General features: G+C 43.7%; 1 protein-coding gene across 3 annotated transcripts in view; it reads left to right on the top strand.

The window, feature by feature from the left end:
• Positions 1 to 21826, top strand: part of LOC112432486 (retinoic acid receptor alpha-B) — a 50681-nt gene that overhangs the window by 21301 nt on the left and 7554 nt on the right. The window contains exons 1-8 of one of the 3 annotated variants that reach the window (XM_024801033.2): positions 5980 to 7097; positions 16370 to 16524; positions 16935 to 17076; positions 17885 to 18045; positions 18154 to 18330; positions 18464 to 18668; positions 18769 to 18836; positions 21631 to 21721. In XM_024801033.2, the coding sequence (XP_024656801.1) occupies positions 6899 to 7097; positions 16370 to 16524; positions 16935 to 17076; positions 17885 to 18045; positions 18154 to 18330; positions 18464 to 18668; positions 18769 to 18836; positions 21631 to 21721 (1198 nt within the window). In that variant the 5' untranslated portion in view covers positions 5980 to 6898. Of the gene's footprint in view, positions 1 to 5979; positions 7098 to 16369; positions 16525 to 16934; positions 17077 to 17884; positions 18046 to 18153; positions 18331 to 18463; positions 18669 to 18768; positions 18837 to 21630; positions 21722 to 21826 lie in introns of those variants that run through there. The other 2 variants (XM_076882922.1, XM_076882921.1) reach the window with 2 other exon arrangements.

Raw genomic sequence — 21826 nt, 5'->3', positions numbered from 1 at the left:
CGGTGGCTGGACCAGACGAGGATGATGCAGAGGCTGGACCAGACGAGGATGATGCAGAGGCTGGACCAGACGAGGATGAAGCAGTGGCTGGACCAGACGAAGATGATGAGGATGCAGAGGCTGGACCGGATGAAGCCAAAGCAGACGCTGGACCAGGCGACGAGGATGAAGCCAAAGCAGATGCTGAAACCGGACCAGGCGAGGCCGAAGACTCTGAGGCCGCAGCAGGCGAGGGTGATGAGACTGCAGCTGGTGATGAGACTGCAGCTGGTGGCTGGACGGGCTCCTCGGGCCCCCCAGCAAAAACAGTCTCAGAACCAGTGGGCACTGGAGCCCCTGGCACACACAGAACAGAACCAGCAGGTGCGGAGACCTCTGGCAGGAACACAACAGAACCAGCAGGCACCCGGGCCTCTGGCAGGAACGCAACAGAACCAGCAGGCACACGGGCCTCTGGCAGGAACGCAACAGGACCAGCAGGCACACGGGCCTCTGGCAGGGACAGAACAGGACCAGCAGGTGCGGAGACCTCTGGCAGAGACAGAACAGAACCAGCAGGCGCGGGGACCTCTGGCAGAAACAGAACAGAACCAGCAGGCACAGTGGCCCCTGGCAAACACATAGCAGACTTCAGCTGCCCAGAGCGTTGACTCTGCTCAGGCAGTGACAGCTGGGTGCAGTCCTCAGCTGGCTTCTTGACCTCCAGGGATCCAGAATCAGCTGGGGGCTGAACCCCGGCCTCTGGGGAGGCCCTGGAGTGTGTCGCAGTCTCAGAACTGGCCAGCTTTTGAGGACTGTTGACAGTATTGTTAGATTTGTCTCTCTGCTTGTAGTGGATGGGCGAGGAGCAGTGTCTTTCGGGTAGAATTGACTTGTATGGTTTTACAGGTGGAACAACTGACACAGGATGCAGGGCTGGTGGCTGCTGAACAGGAGGCTGAACTGAGGGTGACTGACATAGTGGTTGTGATGACAACGGTGGTGGAATTAGAGACTGAGCTTGAGGCCGTGCGGCTAACTGAGCTTGAGGCCGTGCGGCTAACTGAGCTTGAGGCCGTGCGGCTAACTGAGCTTGAGGCCGTGCGGCTAACTGAGCTTGAGGCCGCGGTTCAAATGAATAAACAGTCCTAGTATCATCAGAGCTGGTGTTAATGGTCTCTGGGTTATATGTCACAGTTTTAGCAGACCCTGGGTTGGCTGACACGGGTTTAACAGTTTCAGAAGAACAACAGCCCTTTGCTTTCACTGAAGTCTTAAAAATGCCAACCTGGGAGAGATCGGTTACCACGAAGGTAGGTAGGCTTAGCGAATTAGCTCCCACTGACACACCCCGAACAATCCCGGAAGAAAGAGTCTTAAGGTCCGAATTGGAACTGTTATCCTTCCTACTCACCTCAGTCGGCCGCTCTGATATCCTGGGGTCCGACTGTGGCGAGGGGCGTCGACGGCGTGAGTGCTGATCCCCATTTGAAGGCTGGACCGACGGGCCGGGCAGGACACTCTCCGTCGGGTCGGGGAGTGAAGCATGAGTTGCAGGGTGGGTGGTAGCAAGGGGGAGAAGATGAAGCTCGTTCAGAACAAAATTCTGTGTGAGCGGGTGAAGTGAGCTGAGCAACCAGGGGAGACCAGAAAGTAAGCGCTGTAGCCGAACAGCTATGCTTTGGCGGAATTCTCTCCCCTCATGCTCCAGCCATAGGTTAATTAATTTGTCCACTGAGTACATAATGTCCTCCCGGAGCTCCTCGGGCGGGTTGACTGCTGCTGGGTCCATAGTGGCCGGTTCGTACTGTCACGGCTGCCGAGGCGAGCCGTGTGGAGTTGGAAAAAGGACCCAAGAGCAAGCAGTGTATGAAAAGATTAGTGGAGTTTATTTACAAGGTGTCAGTGGCAGGAACAGAAAACGAATAATGAGACAAACTAACGGAAACCTAAACTGGGAAAACTAAAGAGCAACTAGAAATCCACAGGACACGGGGTGAAAGGCAGAGAGACGCAGACTGACGGAGGATACAAAAATGCAGAGAGACACAGATGAATGCAGAAAAGCGCGGACTTACATGGAGTAATACAGACGAACCGGCAACAAGCAGGAGAACACACAGGGCTTAAATACACACACCAGTAATCAGGGGATAAGAGACAGGAGGGCAACACAGCAGGGAGAAATCAGAGCTGACGGGACAGGGGAAATGTAAACTGAACACTCACATCAGACATGAACCTTCAGAATAAAACAGGAAATTAACAGACAGAGAACCAGACAGGATACTGAACTTGACAGGCAGACTCATGAGCAGACACAATAACACCATGGACAGACAGAGGGAACACAGAGAAGTGGGAGCAGGCAGGCAAAGAACAGAAACCTAACAAATGGCAAAATAACAACAGAATACACACTCGGAATGAACAATAGCATAAGGAAACACAAAACACTGAGTCCTCAGACTCAGGACCATGACAAGTTCTTACACAGCCTGGAGATGTGTTTGGAATCATTGTCCTGTTGAAGAATAAATGATGGTCCAACTAAACCCAAACTGGATGAGATGGCATGCCGCTGCAGGATGCTGTGGTAGCCATGCTGGTTCAGTGTGTCTTCAATTTTGAATAAATCATCCAACAGTGTCACTAGCAAAGCACCCCCAAAACCATCACACCTCCACGGTGGGAACCATGCATGTAGAGACCATCCTTTCACCTTTTCTGTGTCGCACAAAGACACGGCAGGTGGAACCAAAGATCCCACATTTTGACTTGTCAGACCAAAACAGATTTCCACTGGTCTAATGTTCATTCCATGTTTTTCTCGGCCCAAACAAATCTCTTCTGATTGTTGCTTTTTCTTAGTTGTGGTTTCTTAACAGCTATTCGACATATAGGTCTGATTCATACCGTCTCCTCTGAGCAGTTGTTGTAGAGATATTTCTGCTACTGGAACTCTGTGTGGCATTTATCTGGGCTCTAATCTAAGGTTCTGTTAACTTAAGGTTTCTGAGGCTGTTGACTTGGACGAATTTATCCTCAGTAGCAGAGGTGACTCTTGGTCTTTCCTGGGGCGGTCTTCGTGTGATCCAGTTTCATTGTAGCGCTTGATGGTTTTTGCAACTGCACTCAGGACACATTCAAAGTTTTTGCAATTTTCCAGACTGACTGACCTTCAATTCTTAAAGTAACAATGGAGTGTCGTTTTTCTTTACTTAGCATCTTGCCATAATATGAATTCTAACAGCTTTCAAATGTGTACCAACCTGACTTCTGTCCAACACAACTGATGGTCTCAACCCCATTAAGAAGGCAAGAAATTCCACAAATGAACCCTGACAGTGCACAGCTGTGAAGTGAAATCATTTCAGGTAACTTTTGTCATGTAATGCTGTGGCAGGCAGGATGAGGTCCCAAAAGCCGCACTCACAGATACAGATGGATGAACTTAAGGAGGTAGCTTTATTGCTGTATAACCATATAAAAACCTCAAGAACACAGAACTCAAACTAGGAAACTAAACTGGAACTAGGACATTATTAGGAGCACGGAAGAAACACACAGCAAAGAGGATACAACATGACAACAGACAGAGGAAAACACAGGGCTTAAATACACAAAGGGATAATGAGGGAATGAGACACAGGAGGAAAACATAGCTGGGAGAAATCACACATAACGAGATGTGGAGGAAGCAAAACTGCAAACAATAAGTACGGGACACAAGACTTTCAAAGTAAAACAGGAACTAAGAGACATTTACAAAGCCGCCGACTTGACACTGAGACATGGAGACACAACTAACTGAGGAGACAGAGGGTACATGGAGACAAGCGTGATTAGAAAGTAACAAAGTAACAGAAACCTAAAGCCTAGGAACCAAGAATATAACACCAGCAGAAAAACAATAAAGAGAACCAAAACCATGAAGAACAACAAATTCAAGACTATACCTTTAACTAGAATTACACCTACTGGGTCTCTGTGACAACTACATGATGAAACTCACTGAGAAAAGGCCAAGGGTTTGCAGTACTGTCAACAAAGCAAAGTGTGGCTACTTTCAGGAATCTAGAATATAAAACATATTTAGAGTTATTTTTTTATTTATTCTTTGCTACATAATTCCATAAATCTTGCTTCATATATTTGACATGTTCAGTATCTATCTACAATGAAGAAAGTAGTAAAAATAAAGAAAAACCGTTAAATGAGAAGCCGTGTCCAAACTTTTTCCAGTATCCTTGTCACAGCACCATCTGTCATTACCTCCTACACAGTCCAAAAGTCCATTTACTGCTCTTTATCTTTATGAAGTTGCTTTTAAGCAACTACTTCATATTTTTCTGTATATTCAGCACATAGACTCTTTATTCTTGACAGTATTTATTTATTTTTTATGTATTTGTTGCCATTTATAATGTAAAAACGTGATATGCTCAAGTCCTTACACAATAATTTAATATTGTAGTTGAGATTTGTGTTAAATGTATTTTTCTGAGTCAAATAGCATAAAACATTTTATTTATTAACCTTGTTGTTTTTTGTGATGGTTAGCAGCTGCTGTTCTGCTTTTCTGCTGACAGATACTGCAAATGTAAGTTGACAGAATAATGGATAGACAGAGGCTTAACATTAAGGTTTAATGTAGGTGTGCGCGCTCAATTAAATCCAGCATTTATGAAAGCATATTTTTTTGTCAGCTGTTTTCTATATTTGTTGATGTCACTGTCGAAGCCTTCTCATAACCCTACAAAAATGGATTATAGCTCAGAACATAGGCATCAAATATTTGAACAGTGTAAAATAAAAGTTTAGTGCACACAGAGCATTTATAGTTTATGGTCCCACACTGCTCGCTTGCGTCAGTTGACCAGCAGGTTTTAGTGCCTGTTGTTCCAGACCGGACAGGCTTTCTCAGTTGTAGCTCCTAAACTCTGGAACGGCATCCCTCAACAGATCTAGTCACCTACCTGATAACAGCACCTCCCCACTGAAAACACAGCACCCCTGCTTACCCTTTTCAGGTTAGGATTTGGTGCAAAACACAGCTATATCCAAGACTTGCCCAAGTGTATCTTTGAAAAAAGATGTTTGTTTGTTTTTTACAATGATTTTTCATTTTTACTATAGTGCTTTAATGGCCTCTCAGTTACTTGCTGTGCAGCAGTTGGTCAACATTTGATTATGCTGAATACTTACAGCAGATTTTACAGTATCTTGATACTGAATTCCGTTAAAATGGAGCTTACATGATTCCTTGTCCCCTCATTTGTTGAGCCTGAGTAAATACACTTTGGATGTAGAACATTAGTTTATCTGACAATTCTCTTGGAATAAAAAGTGAAATATATATTATAGCTGAAAATGTTGTGCAAGTAGAAACTTAAACTATCACAAAATGTAAACTGCATCTCAAAACTAAGTATTGGCTCTGATACATGCCCTCCATAGAGAAGTTACTAAAAAGATTCAAACACTGAAACTTTTTCAAATAATAAAATCTAAACTGAAATGAGAAAATCCATTATGGAAACTCATTGAAACTTAAATGAATTTAAAAAAAAAAAAGGATAAAACTTAATTTAAAAATTGGAATATACAAAGCTAGAATAACCGAGTGGTAGAAAAGAGGTCTTTCTCACACACTCATTTCTTTTAAGATAATCTAGTAAAGGGAAGTTGGGGAATGGCAGTGGGCCAAACTGCTGCAAGTGAATTGTTCAGTGATTAAAATGTACTGTTTAAATTTACTCCATTACCAAACTGTTATGGGACAGGCAAATCTCCGAAAGCCCTTATATGGGGGCAAGGGAAGCCACGATTAAGATCATTTCCTTTAACTCTATACCCTCCTCCTGGTGGAACAAAGCAGGTAGGTTTTATTTGGAGGCTCGCGCATGACAAGTAGGGGGAGCTCGTGCGCAGCTGGTGTCTCTCACCAACCAGAAAGAGAGCGAGAGAGAGAGGAGAGAGAGAGAGGGTGGGGGGAGAGAGAGAGGCCGTCGGGTACAGAGTGGGGGTTACCACAGGACACTCGTGTACCGCTGCTGGACCTCAGCTACTAGCAACAAGCAGCGCTCCTGACTGCCTCGGATTATCTCTCCAGCTTTCCTCACCTCTGGATATTCTGCTCTTTACATATACAGCAGCAACTTCAAAGTCCCACACCGCTCACATTTGCACATTTGGGCTTTTTTTCGTTTTTTGCGTATTTTTGCTTTTAATGCGTGCACTCTCTAAACCGGAGCGAGCGACGCACCAACCGACCGGACCGATTTACTTTAAGGCTTTGGTTACATTCATTGACAGCGTGCGTGGATTTCAGGACAGAGTGTACTGGCTGTGACATTACGGAGCACAATGTCGGTGAAAAAGACTTCACCTGGGTGGCTTCAGGGGCAAGTTGTATGACACGATATATTTAGCCTAATAGAAAATAGGAGCTGTGGATCAGCGGACGCAGGCGGCAGCCCACACTCACTATGAAGTAAAACATGACACACGACTGTGTGACGGTGCGAGAGGCGACTGGAGCGACAGTGTTTCTCTCCCCTGGCTTTTAGTCTTTTCGTCTTTTCAGGGCTTCGAGGTAGCAGCGGCACTTGGGTTGTTAGCACTTGTAGCATTTGGACTGTAGCGATGTTTAATTTGTGAAAGAGACACAAAAGAATACATGAATAACATCACAAAAGACGGCAAAGTTTGACTGTTAACTACGTTTGTCCGAAGCCTGAAAGGTCACCGGGAATCCTCCTCCTCCTCTGGCTCCTATCAGTCTGTTATGAAGATGTGAACTCTTCCTTCCCTCCGCTCCTCTTTCTCTCATCGCCGTCCAGGACGCTTTGATCTTCTCCCCCCCCTCCCTCTATTTACCACACAGAGACCACATCCCGACTCCCGCCTCTCGGAGATGTACGAAAGCGTGGATGTTGTGGGTTTAAGCCCAAGCCCCAGCAGCCCAAGCACGGGCTCTTTTCTAAGCATGGACTACTACCACAGACCCCCGGGGCTCGGGCCGGAGAAGGGACTCTTGTCCGTTGTAGGAGGACTCCAGCGCCCCTTTGGAGGGTCTCTGCTGACCGGCAGGCACTGGAGCGGATCCAGCCACTGTGAGTGAGACAAAGATTATTTGTCATGTTGGAGTTTTACACAGAGCGCTGCATCATCGGCCATAGATCTGTAGTAGTACTTAAATGAGTTAAAACAAGTACCAGGGGAGTGCAGGATAATCCAGCGCTCATGCTGGAGTATTCTTGTCAGCTGAAGGGAATGAGTACATCCGTTAGCTGAGGCCAGCTGGGACACATGCCAGCATCCTCTTCGAGCTGCCACGGTTTGTTTTTAGCCTGCTGAATGAGAAGTGAGGACACAGCTACACCATTTAGCTTTTCTTAGCTAGTGTCCTTAATTAATAACGTGCTTTAAAGTCTTTACAGCTTTTGTGAGCTTTTGGTCACAGCTGTCACCTGTGTGTCAGGACGGTTTGGACAAAAATATAAAGACATAAACTGGTCCCAGCTGTTTCACTTTGTCATCGCGTTTCCTCTTTTTCAATTGTAATTGACACATGCTGTGTGTCATCTCGGGCTTTAGCTAATTTTGATCAGTACCTTTACACCACTTTCAGACATTTTTTTTAAGCCAAACTTTGAGTTATGAATTAAGAATGCGCTTAATCTACCGATTAAAATTGTGGTTTGTCGCAAGTGTCCATATTATAAACTTACAATTCTATAAAGTGTTCATATAATCGTACATTTATTTATTTAGTTACCAATGAACTATTGGACACACACACTTGAAACTGAAACAAACGCAGATTGTAAATAAAACTGGGATTAATGTTTTCGGTAACAACTAAGGCCCGTAGGCATCTTTTATTGGTATTATTTGTTCATTTTGATTATATTGTTTTTTTCCCTTTTCAGCCCAGGACAAAATCTTTGTTATTGAAGTTAAAAGTCTTTAGTGATTTAAAGTCTTTCAGCCCATTGTCACAAAATCGCTACATTGATCTGACACAACAGACAAACCATGGTAACTGACATCATTACGTGACGTTGTTGCCCGTTGATATTTGCGTCCATGGTGCCATCAGCCAGTTAACCTCGGTGTGTCTAAACTGTAAAGATATGAATGACTGATAAAGAATATTCCAGTTTATGATAATGACTATCCTCTGAGTTTGAGTATCATGATGACGGCGTCATTTTGGTGCATAATGGCAAAACCACACATGTATGAGATGAGTGTGCATGATTGTCTCTGTGTGTGTGTTAGCCCTGTGACAGACCAGCGACCTGTCCAGGGTGTACCCTTCCTCTCACCCTAAGCTATCAGTGTGTGTGTGTGTGTATATGTATATATATATATATATATATATATATATATATATATATATACATGTGTGTATAATATATACATACATGTGTGTATAATATATACATACATGTGTGTATATATATGTACACACACATACATAGTATGCATAAGAATTTTGCTTTAAGAAGTAATCGGGGGAGGTGATGGCGCACTGTTTGGCCTCAGTTGTGGAATAATCTTTGCTCCTTACCATATAAGGTGCATAAATTTACCATCCAGACACTTTGATGCTTCGATGAGGTACGATATGTATGCAGAATATCAGTTTCAGCCATTATGTGCCCTGCTGACTGATCTCAGGGAATTAGATGTGATTTACAGTGGCCAGTATTCATCTGTTGTGTCACCTCCGTTTTGCACTGGCTAAATGTTCAGTGATGTTTGATATTAATAGCGCTGCTGCTTTCACTTCCTCCCTGGTACAAAAAGGGGGACAAAAACAAACTCAAACTGTAGAGACATCAGCTGTTGGCCGAATATTGACCGCAAATGGGTCAGGTAATTGAAACAGATTGGCAAGTAAATAGCAACAACAACTAGAAATAAAATCTCGGTATCTACTAATGCAAATTGTTGATTTGAAACACTGTTATTTACCTAGAATTTCACAACTGGTGCATCCCAGTTGTGGGAGGGTTGTTAAAGCCTGCTAAAGGTCGCATTCACTCGGGATGGGCTGCGCATGTGTCACAGGACTAACACGAGAATATATAAATACATAACTTCATTGATATGATTCGACAGTGTTGCCCCACCCCACTGTGACATGGCTGAAGCACTAAGCCTGAGAGTCAGACTGTAACCCTGTGGTGATGCTGCAGTGATGTCACAGCTTGCACAACTGAGTAAAAGCAATAAAGAGGAAAAGTGCAAAGTGGACTCTGGTTAGCTGGTGAGAGGGGAGGGGGGGCATATAGGAACAAGAGAGGAGCGCTCGTAAATCCAGGCTGTAAAGATGGGGATGGTTGCCCTGTGTGTGTGTGTGTGTGTGTGTGTGTGTGTGTGTGTGTGTGTGTGTGTGTGTGTGTGTGTGTGTGTGTGTGTCTTTGCGTGACTGGAATGAAGAGTGTCAAACAAGTTCAAAGGCCAAAGGCTATACACAGACCCAGGCACACATATTCAGCAACAACACAGAAGCTGTGTGTGTGTGTGTGTGTGTGTGTGTGTGTGTGTGTGTGTGTGTGTGTGTGTGTGTGTGTGTGTGTGTCCCTCTTCTTGAATGTTTGTTGGGTGTGATCCAGAGCAATGACTCACTGACAATTGGGAAGTGACCTACATCTCCCCCTCCCTTTATTCCTCCTTCTATCTAACTCTTTCTTTCCTGTGTCAGCTGCCCAGTCATCATTTCTCTGCACTGGATGACCTCTCTTTCTGTCTGTTGGAGGCAGTGATGCACACACACGCGCACACACACACAGTCACATTCACAGTTTGTCTGGGAATGCAAGGGTATGCTGGCCAAGTTTAACTGAAGTGTGCAAAAAAAGAGAAAAGAAAAAAAAGGTGTTTTTTGTATTCCTGTGTGTCGGTGTGTATCCTATAATACAAATGTTAAAGAGTAGTCATGGAAACCTACTTATTAATTGATTTGCTTGAGACACAGTCCTCTGCTATACAAACTCTTGGTGTACAGTTCACATCTTCATGTCCTGGTCTCATCACTGGATGCATGAGAAAGAATGGAATGTAAACCAGCCACACAAACACTTTGTTGTTTCATATTCGTAACATGCTAATTATCGCTCATATCCACTGACTGTATGTCAAAGATGGACACGGCTACTGATTTTGGACTCTGCATTTTTAAGCCTGAAGGTCAGTGCTTTGGAGCTGTGACTACAGTCGAGGCCAAAATGTTGGCGGTAGAAACTTTGACTTGTATAGTTTCCAAATGCCTTGATTGCATTTCATGCCGAAAGATTGTCACTTGCTGAAATTTAGTCATTGCAAACTGTTGAGTAAGTTTTAAAAATGTAAACTAGATAAGCTTTCATATGGTCATTTATTTCTATTTTTTGTTTTTCTGAGAAAATGTTAACTGCCAACTCAGTGGGCTAAGTTTCTGTTGTGGCGATCCACAGCTGGATCCTTGCAGAGGGTCTCTTGAAGGACATAGTTGAGCTTCATCACATTGGACTACAGCTGGAGACAGAAGTCCTTGTTCCGCTCTGGAGAACTACTGCGAGCTGTGTTACTCTAACCTGGATCTGCAGAAAGAGGAGAACTGGTTGACGTGCTGCCACAGCTCATTGGCTGCAGAGCAGAACAACGACTGTCGCTCTCAGCTGCAGTGCAAGACATTGGAGCAAGAGTTCATTCACAGAGCCAGCAGAGAAGAAGCTGTTAGTGCTGTTACGCCTGAAAGTAGTGCACTGTGCAAGCCTCCGTACATATTTCAGGATGTCAGTCGGACAGTTTGAGCTCTTGTTGGCAGAGTTGGGGCCACATTTGAGGAGCCAAATAGATCATGTCAGAGATCCGATTGACCGGGATATGTTCAATACCGCTGAGCGTACCGCAAGCTACAAATGCACTTGTTGCCAAATGCAGCGTTCTGATTGGTCAGTCTGTCTTTTGGTCTGTTATTTACATAAAAAAATAAAAAATAAATAAATGCAGCATAAAATCAGTTTAACAAACTTTGAAATATGAATCTTAGGCATAAAATTCAACCGTAAGGCCTTTTATAGTTCAATGTGGCAAGTGTGTGTAATACAAGCTGTCCTTGTGGTTGCGTTATGTTATTAGGTCAGAGTGAGCACATCATTGTGTAGTCACTGCTTTTTGGCAATACTGGATTTACAGGATTGTTGATAGTTATGAAATAACTTGATTTAATCATTATTACACAATGTAATAAGCCAAACACGAACATCGTCATCCCATTCAGTGCAGTACTTTCAGCTGCAGGCTTACAGCAGGTAGTTCTGCATGTTTGGTTTGTCTCTCATTCAGGAATCAAACCAGGGAGCGTTCACTTGTTAGACAATCGTGTAAGCCAGCGGTCCCCAACCTTTTTTGCACCACGGACCGGTCAGACAATGTCAGACAATATTTTCACCGGCCTTTAAGGTGTGACGGATAAATACAACAAAATAAAATGACAGGACCAAGACAAAAACTGTTGTATTTTGTAAATATAATAATAAACGCGAATTCACTGTGTAATTGTGTAACTTTATTAGCATTAACAACATTTAGAGTAACATCCTCCTCTCTGCCCCTTAATGCTCTCTGGTCACTATAGTAACACGTAAATATTTCTTTCAAAATAAGACACACAAGTTAATGGTGAAAACCCTGAAAACCATGAATTTCACCCCAAACCTCAACTCTCGCGGCTCGGTACCAAACGACTCACAGACCGGTACCGGTCCGTGGCCCCGGGGGTTTGGGACCGCTGGTGTAAGCCACGTCACTGCTGATTCCAGCTGCAATGAGCTTTTCAGTACAGCTCGTTATCATTGTGATATGGAACAAGATGATGGGGGAATTTCATCCATATTGCTCGATTAGAGGTGAAACGAGCTAGTGTCTAACCAAGAAAATTCTTCAAAAGTAATAAAGATGGTATGAAAGTCAAGTTTAAGAACTTCCTGGTTGCCGTCTCTCTGTGTTTCTGGTCTCTAAGCTGGCAGATCACACTCTCTATTCAGCAGAGGCTTGCTGGCGCCATGCCATGACTGCCTGGGGCTCCCATTTAACAATATTTTACATCAGATTGGTGAAACGGCTCAGCCCAGCACTGGCTAACATTTCATGCTGCTGCTGCTGGTCGTGAGCTGACCCCAGGACACAGGTTGGCTGAGCACACCAGACTCTGAAGGGTTTAACCATTTGTTGACCTGAGTAAACCTCAAGGCTCAAATTAATATGGGCTTTACTAGGTAGCTGCAGGTGTTAAACTAACTTTTGGATAAAGTTTTATTTCGTATGTGTGCACAGTGCAGCTAGAAAAGCATTTCATTGTGTGCGTCTGTACTGCATCGGGACAGTAAAGCTAACGTTCTGGTTCAGGTTGGAAAAACTTAACCAGAGGATCCTGATAAGAAACAAAAGAGGTGATGACTAACTAAAGGGCTGATAAACCGAACACACGGCCCAGCTGGCCTCTCATCTTATTGAGACAAAAGCTCTTATCTCATGACCATAGAGCTTTAAAAGACGATCTTTTCTCTTCCTTAAAGGTACAACTTTAGTTTGTGCCTTTTTAAAGCAAACCAAATGTATACTGATACTCCACCCAAATCACTACAGCTGAAACCACCAATCTATTTTTGCAGCAACCGTTAAAGGAAACTAAATCATCATATTTATAGGAATCATTTCAAAAGTAAAAGAGAAAAAAATGTGTACTTTATAGCTTCTCAATGGAAAGATTTTTGTCTGTCTGTCATGATCACTTATGAAAGTATTTGTAATGTAGTGCTATGTGTGGTTACAGTGCCATAACCTCACTTCAGATTGTACTTGAGAGGGCCACCTGATTCTATTTTGCAGTTCATTTGAACATTTATTATTTTTCACATCGGTTGAATGAATGGATACTAAAAAGTCACAGAACAAAACAATCAAATTTACACTGTATGTATATCAGAGTGCCATTTTAAGCCTTTATTCACATTTCTTATTAAATACATCATATTTAAAGTGTTTATGAAACACTGACGAAGGTCACACAGGCTGAAACGTTGTAACTGAATAAAATATTATGGTAAGCAGGACTGTCTGCCGAGGTGCTACTATATATTTTCCTGTCTGCACCTGTCATTGACTCAGTTGTGCAGAGTTTCCTAAAAAGAAAAAGTGTTTATAAAATGAAACGAGGCACTTGGTGACATATTGCATGCGAGATGCCAGATCAGATTGCCGTGTGTGGCTAACGCTGGCAGCAGCAGTCTTCATGTAGGTTAAAGTCCACATGCTGGTGCAGAATGTGGTTGCTCTCTGGTCGAGTGGTTATTCTTCAGCTCTCTGTGACATGTACATTCTGCTGTTCGTTTTCTACATCAAAGCCGTGCAGGTTTGCTGGTTAGGACAGCTTACTTTGCACCCACAGCTCTGAGGGTGAGGGCAGCAGCTTTTCCACGTCTGGCCATCCTAGTCACGCATATCCCCAAACAATGTGCCTGATAGGAAAAACTCATTTCACTCCTCTTTATAGAGTAACTTGAGAGTGTTTGATACAATCGGGTCTTTAGAAAGAGTTCTCTTGAGTTTTTGCACATGGGTGGCAAAATGACGCAGTGATTACCTCACTGAAGGTACTGTGTCCAAGTTTCCTCTCAGCTTTTTTATAAGCCTCCTGTAGTCACAGGCTTAAAAGGACTGGAAAAACTGTGATTAGTTGTAATTATTGGGATTATTCTTTGCAAAAATGAGCTAAAAATCCTCTGCGGTCAGTAAGTGTGTGAAGACAGGAACCATGGAGGTCACCAGATGCTGAAGTTTCCCTTCTTGAGAAACTTGGCCCAACATTTACAGCAGCTGTCTCCAGTTGTTGGTTCCAAAATTCCTAAAGTTTTGATTTCAGGAAATTAAAAGTCTTTAATATGTTTAATAAGTTTATTTTTTAAATTTAAATCCAACCCCCCAAAACACTGTGACATAAAAAGATCTGTTTACTTAAATCTTTGTCTTATTGTTTGTTTGCTTTTTTGTAGAATTATTTCAAATGAATAACTGTAGATGTGCTCAAAATTGATCAAAACACTAGCATCTGTTCCTAAATCAAGTTGGAGACCCGTCTTTGGAGATGCCCTCTTACTCGCTTATACAGTAAAGACCTTTGCCCTCGTTTGGAGCCACAGCTCCAGCGCTGCAGTGTGTGTGTGTGTGTGTGTGTGTGTGTGTGTGTGTGTGTGTGTGTGTGTGTGTGTGTGTGTGTGTGTGTGTGTGTGTGTGTGTGTGTGTGTGTGTGTGTGGACACACTGCTGCCTGTGGCCGTCATGTCCGACACACTGAAGCAGAAGTGGAAAGCAATAGGAAGAGATTAACAAACACAAAGATGAAAACAGAGAAAGAGGCACTTGGTAAGCAGAGGGGAGGGAACGCATGGCGAGAGGCGGATCTGAGTGAGAAGTTTAAAAGAGGTCAGACGGTGCTTCAGGGAATGCATGGCTAGAGTGTCAGTGAGAAGAGAGCAAAGGCAAATAGAGGAAAGATGAAGTGAGGAGAAGATGGAGGAATGGTATGATGCGGCAGAGGAGGAGGATCTCTGCGTTTCTCTCTGTGTAAACAGAAGCACAGCAGAGTAGAGGGGAGTTGAATCTCCTCCATAGAGGAATGTCTGGTATGGCTACTAAAGGGGGAGGGTAGACGTGTGTGTGTGTGTGTGTGTGTGTGTGTGTGTGTGTGTGTGTGTGTGTGTGTGTGTGTGTGTGTGTGTGTGTGTGTGTGTGTGTGTGTGCGAGAGAGAGAGAGAGAATGTGTTAGGTCAGAGGAGGCAAAGTGGGAGAGGGAGTAGGGTTTGTTAATCTGAAGGGCCGAGACCTCCAAAGTAAATCACCGTTGAAGTTTACCTTTGAACAAAACAAGGCGTCAGCTTTGACAGAGACTCAGGAGCAGAGCAGCACTTAGTGCTAACACACAGCAACTCTGATCAGCAGGCTGATGTGATCCAGCTTTGTCGGGCCAAGTGTGTCCGGTGCTGGATGGTTGAGCTGATTACTGTGAGTTTGCTCGGCTAACATCATCTCAGAAGTTCCCTTAAATATAAATTATAATAAATATCCATATTAGTTTGTTTTGTTTTTTCCGTTATTTGTTTGCCCACACCAACCAGATACCTATGGACTTTCACTATCTCACATTTAGGGGTGAGGAATGTACCTCAAAACGTTTTCTGTGATTGCAGCAGCTGCTGTTGTGGCAGCAACAACAGCATTACAGTGCAAGACTACAGTGATAGCCAGTAACTGAGGGAACTTATCCCTGTAACTGTTCAGGGCATGCACAATGTTGTCGCATTGAAATAAAATATTATTTTGTACCTTTAAGCCCTCCTTTAACACTGCATCAGTAATTTCCATCCACAGGTAGAGTATGACTAGCGAGTACTCCAGTGATATCTCCTCCTCACTTGCTTTCATAGCCTGATTGTACTTGACGATGTATTTTTGAGTGTCCAAAAAGGAACCAGGTGAGGGATGAGTTACTATCCCAGGTGAGTAGTTTTTAGCCTGAGCTCTGGGGAATCCCCAAAAGAACGAGAAGTTTCCTTCAAAGGGTGGCTGTGCTCTTAGAGATAGCATGAGGAGCTCGGTCATTCGAGAGGAAGCTGGTTGAGTTGAATTAGGCGTCTGACTAGGATGCCTTTTGGACACCTTGTAGGCGAGGTGTTCCGAGCAAAACCTACTGGGAGGAGGTCCCGGATCAGACCCAGGAGGGAGTATATATGTTGGCCAGTTTGGGAACAACTCAGTGTGCCCCCAGCCCTGGATGAGCTGGAAGACGTGACCAAGGAGAGGGAAGTTTGGGCTGCTCAGCTGAGACTGGTACCCCTGTGATCTGAACCCAGACAAGGAACATTGGATGAAAAACACTGATGGATGATGGACGGGGTGGCTGTAGAGCAGGTCATCTGCAGATCAGAAGGTGGTTTGATTCCTGGCTCCCTCAGTCTCCATGCCAAATATCCTTGAGCAAGATACTAACCCCCACTTGCTCTCTGATGCATACATCAGAGTATGAATGCGTATGTTAGCTAAAGCACTGACAAAGCATAGAGTGCTTGTGTGTATAGGTGAATGAGGCGTGTTGTATACAGCGCTTTGAGTCCTCCAGGAGAGTAGAAAAGCACTATATAAGAATAAGAATCAGTCCAAAAAAGGCCACATCGGCACTAATAAATACATGTGTGTCATAAACGACTCCACTCAGTCACTTGAAGGTTAAAGAAAAGTCTCCTTTCAGACAGGCAGAGCTCCAGGATGACATAAATGAGGATTATTTGCTCTTTGTAAATTGTAGCCTGATTGCATGTAAATCTCTTTTGCAGCCATAGAGACCGAGAGCACGAGCTCAGGGGAGGACCTGCTTGTCCCCAGTCCTCCCTCACCTCCTCCACCACCTCGTATCTACAAACCCTGCTTTGTCTGCCAGGACAAATCATCAGGATACCATTATGGAGTCAGCGCCTGCGAAGGCTGCAAGGTAGGCAGCGAAACATAAGCACTTGAGTTTGGAAAACATGCACACTAAGCCACAGTGCTCCTTCTGGCAGCAAAGAGGTCACGACCTTTATGCCACCCGAGGATCTCTAAGCCTCGTGGCTTCATCTAATCCTGTAGAGACACACAAAGGATCTGTCTGTGCAATTAGTGTCTGCTTTGATATTGCTGTGTGTGTGTGTGTGTGTGTGTGTGTGTGCTTTGATGTGCTTGTGGTCAGACTCATGTTCTGTTAGACCTCCGCCCAGCAGCCCATCAGCTGAATGAGTCACTTCAGGATTACACTTGTTACAGTTGAAATAATTCTGCAGTTTTCATTCCAGTTCCAGCTCCTGCACACGCTCACAGCGCTTTCTGTTACCCTTTTTCTCAACATCTGTTTCTCTCTGTCAGGGTTTCTTTCGGAGGAGCATCCAGAAGAACATGGTGTACACGTGCCACCGGGACAAAGTCTGTGTCATCAACAAAGTGACGAGGAACCGGTGTCAGTCATGTCGACTGCAGAAGTGCCTGGATGTGGGCATGTCTAAAGAGCGTGAGTACGGGCGCAGGTTGATTTTTGTGGGTGTGTGGAAGAAAGGGAGCTTCTTAAGCAGGCAAATGCTTTAAGTTGCTTAGAGGTCTTGCAGTTTTACTCTTTGGGGTGGCTGTGGCTCAGGAGGTAGAGTTGGTCAGCTACTAATCAGAAGGTCGGTGCTTCAATCCCTGCATTTCAGACTTATGTGAATATTAGATAGGAAGCACTTACAGGGGGTGTATATGTGTTTATGGGGAAAGACTTTTCCTGACTTCTGGGCCTCAGTGCTGTATTCTAACCTTGTTGTTTGTCTCCCTCTGGTGGTCGTTCCTAGTTAACACATGGCCCTGAAAGCTTTAGTGCTCCTGCATGTCTATGCTGGCTGCTTTTTCATATCATTTCATAATGCACAGCGTGTGAACCAAGAATCAAGTCAGTATGAATGTAGTAGATGTGATTATACTCATTTATTTCATGAAGAGGAAAACTTTCCCTTACCCTGGTCTGGAACAGATGCTGTTTGGCAGATTTTGCTTCCTGTGAAAAAAGAGAGTGGTGTTAACTGTAAGCAGCAGTTTGAGACATGAACCCCCGTTTAGTGTTGAGTCAATCTGCAAATAAAAAGAAACTTAATAATTTTGGACTTTTAGGGCTAATTCGTGAAACAGTCTCCAGGCTAGTTGTTTCCAGTCCATGTGCTAAGTGAAGTGGCTGCATATTAAACGGGGAAGTATTTCAGGTGTCCGACGTCTTACGGTGGATTGCAGATTCTTCATGGGGATGAATGTTCTCAGCTAAATCCTCTCATCTTCATTTCCATTCCAAGTGGTGCGAAATGACCGAACAAAGAAGAAGAAGGAAGAGAAGAAGCAGCCCGACACAGAGCTCTACGTCCTGTCAGCAGACATGGAGCAGATGATCGAACGAGTTCGCCGGGCCCATCAGGATACATTCCCCTCCCTCTGTCAGCTGGGAAAATACACCACGGTACTCACACACACACACACACACAGACGAGCGTATGTGAGTTCAAAAACTGAAGGTCAAAAACTGATTTTTATTCAATCGGCCTTTGGTTTCTCTTCTATCCTGCAGAGCAACAGCTCGGAGCAGCGCGTGGCTCTGGATGTGAGTCTCTGGGACAAGTTCAGCGAACTGTCTACCAAATGCATTATTAAGACAGTGGAGTTTGCTAAGCAGCTCCCAGGTTTCACCACCCTAACCATCGCTGATCAGATCACGCTGCTCAAAGCCGCATGCCTCGACATACTGGTGAGGATTTCCTGCAAGCTGCAATAAACAATTTCTCACAAACAGACGTCGCGGATGGAAACTGAACGCCTCTGACACGTCGGCCTCCGTTATAACAAAGAGTTACTAAACAGATAATGAATCCTTTTCCTAGATTCTGAGGATCTGCACCCGCTACACTCCAGACCAGGACACCATGACCTTCTCCGACGGCCTCACCCTCAATCGTACTCAGATGCACAACGCCGGGTTCGGACCGCTCACAGACCTGGTGTTCGCCTTTGCCAACCAGCTGCTCCCGCTGGAAATGGACGATGCAGAAACGGGGTTACTCAGTGCCATCTGCCTGCTCTGTGGAGGTACTGCACTGTGTGTCGCAGCAGCATGAGTGAAAGGAAAGACAAAGGAGACATACTGACACTGAAGCGATGCTTTGTGTTTGTTATTTGTTTTTCACAGATCGTCAGGATCTGGAGGAATCAGAGAAGGTGGATATTCTTCAGGAGCCGATGCTCGAAGCTTTGAAGGTTAGACTTTAAGTTATTACTCGACTTCCATTCTTGAGCATAAACTTTGCTGTACAAAACTAACGTGTGCAGTTGAACAGATGTGCGTATCTGTGTTTCTGCGCTCTAAGCACAGTGTGTCTTTACTGAAGGCACAAAGCTTTAAAAGGAGTTATCTTAATAAAGTGACATTTGGCGCTCATGTTCATGTTAATCAGGACACACGCCACTTCACGCGGCGGTGTGACTCACTGATGCGCACTGATGGAGGAGGAGGGAGAGAGAGAGAGTGTGTTCAGCTGACAGGATAGAGATTAGTAGCTGCCCACGTGTGTTGAACTAGTTTCAGTGGAGAACAATGATTGGTCATGAAGAGCAAGAGAGGAATCCTGAATTTTACTTGTTGTAGTCAAGTAATCAGTTACTTCAATGCTACTGTATAACCCTAAATAACATTCTTTCCATTTATTTAAATTAGAGCTGGGCGATATGAGATTTTTTCATATCACGATATGTTTTTTTCATTTCAGGCGATAACGATATCTATCACGATATAAGCCAAATAACTATATTTGTAAGATTTAAATGTGCCGTTGCTCACAAGTAAAATGTGAAATAATCAGCAGCTTGTTTTTATTTAAATATTATTTCCCATAATAAGTTCAACAGGGTAGATGTACTTAAGGAACATGAGACTTTTTCAGATAAATAAAGGCAAATATTGCAAACTACACAAAAGGCAGCCGCTAAAGCGTTTAAGTTTCAAAATAGAACAAACGAAACAGACTAAATTGTCAATTCCACTTAGAAACAAAATATTAATTCTAAAAATAAATCTTAGTTTGTTTTACAGAAGAACAGACAAAACTGACTAACTTTTGTCAATATCAAATAAACTGAGAACTAAAAGGAAATTCTAAATCTCTCCTTGTTGTATAGCTGAGCTTTTCAAACAGTTTTAACAGTTACTTTAGTCTGACAAAAGCCGAATGACGAATTAGCGCTTCCAGTCAGAGATTGAGCATGCACCGCTTTATTGTATTTCCAGACTTGCTTTCGGCACATTTACAGTGCGCGCTACTCTGTTTGTTGTCAGACTTGAAATAGCAGAAATACCTTCACACTACGGAACTTCTATGGCTCTTCCGTTCGACAATCTCTCCGGCGTTGGAACCATCATCTGTTTTCTCTTCGGTAACCTTCGGTCACGCTCTTGGTTGATTTTTCTAGTCGGCACACTCATTTCCTCCATTACCCGGGCGGCACGGCGGCTCGCTGCTTCCCAAACAAATACACATGTGCGGCTTGGCACTTGTGCTGTACGTAACAAGTCACGTGACGTGACGTTGTGGCTGTGATTGGTTCGGCTCTGGTTCGTTAATTTGGATTGGCTGTTCTTCTTCTTCTTTTTTTTTTTTTAAGAGGACAAGAGAGATGAGGCCTATCACAATAGTTTAACTTTTCTATCGAGAAAAAGTTATTTCGCAATACATATCGTTATCGTTCTATCGCCCAGCTCTAATTTAAATACTTATTCCATCTGTGCATGAATATTTTACTCCATGAAGACTTGGTGCTTCTTTCTTGGTTTGTCCGTAGTGTAAACTGCTCTTTGCATTTCTTTGGTTAAAGCTGTTTATTTGTGTTTGGAGAGTTTTAGCGTACATCAGTGCTGATTAGAAAACAGTTGATGGTTAACTGCTGATGCACATTCTTAAACACTAATCTCAGGAGTGCTCTGACCGGCATCATTCAAGCAGCTCCTGTTGGAATATCAAAGAAAATGTTGAGATGCTGCTTATATTCAGTTCACTTCATTTCAATTCAGTTCAGCTGTGTTTCTATTGCACCGAATCACCACAACAGTTACCAGTGAAAGTAAAGATGCAACATTAACCCCATCAGAGACCGGGCCTATCCTGATGTGCACATTGGTTCGCCGTCCTGGGTTATGGGGCATTACGGTTAATCGGTTGTGTGTAAATACATCAGTGTGTTACAGCGTGTATGAGTTTCATTCAATTGTTCCTACTAAACGTGGTGATATAGCCTCAAAATCATGTCTCAGTATTTGAAGAATATTTCGACAACACAAAATACTGAAAAACATTTTCTCGATACTTGGAGTCTGCAGGCATCAGCAGTAAAGCTAAACGAAGGGCTTTTAAGTAAGCACAAATAGAGCTAAAATGTGTTTTCCATGGAAAGTCACTAAAAACGTGTAGAGTGGTCCCTCGCTACAACGCGGTTCACCTTTTGCGGCCTCGCTGTTTCGCTGATTTTTTTGTGCCATTTTGCTTTTCTTTTTTTTTCTTTTTTTCTTTTTTTTAACAGCACATTGTGTTCTGCGTCCTGATTGGCTGCAGACCATTGTCAATCAATCTCGTGCTGTGTCTCCTGTCCAGTACAGAATGTGTTCAGCTTGTCAAATGTACATAAATCTTTGATTGCTAGCATTGAAGTCCTGCGCTGTATGTTTGTAAGTCGCCCCCCCCCCCCCCCAAAAAAAAAAAAAAACAGCAATGTCAACTAAACATTTTGCACCATCAAAGGCACCTGCGGGTTTGGTTTCATTCTATAATACTGGGCTTATTTTTCTACGAAGGTTTGAGTGTTAAACAAGAGAGAAAAGTGTGAAAGTGTGAGGAGTTTTACAGCCTTACAACATCTATAATAATTGTAAGAAATAAAGCTGACTACGTCACGGATTTATTTTTAGAACGTAACTCCCGCGATAAACGAGGGAGCACTGTACATGGGTATTATCGTGGATGATAACACCTCTTCCTAAAATGTTCATCACCTGTGTCTGTAGCTCTATGTGAGGAGGAGGCGGCCTGACAAACCCTGCATGTTCCCCAAGATACTGATGAAGATTACTGACCTCAGGAGCATCAGTGTTAAAGGTAACACATTTACACACACACACATTAACTGGCAAATACTAACCTCTTGTGTTTGAAACAAACATTGTTAGAGCTACAGCTGGACTCATGATCTTTCTTATCTAA

The sequence above is a fragment of the Maylandia zebra genome, linkage group LG4 (assembly GCF_041146795.1).
Source record: "Maylandia zebra isolate NMK-2024a linkage group LG4, Mzebra_GT3a, whole genome shotgun sequence".
NCBI classification, from domain to species: Eukaryota; Metazoa; Chordata; class Actinopteri; order Cichliformes; family Cichlidae; genus Maylandia; species Maylandia zebra.
This window is presented reverse-complemented; position numbering and strand designations above follow the sequence as displayed.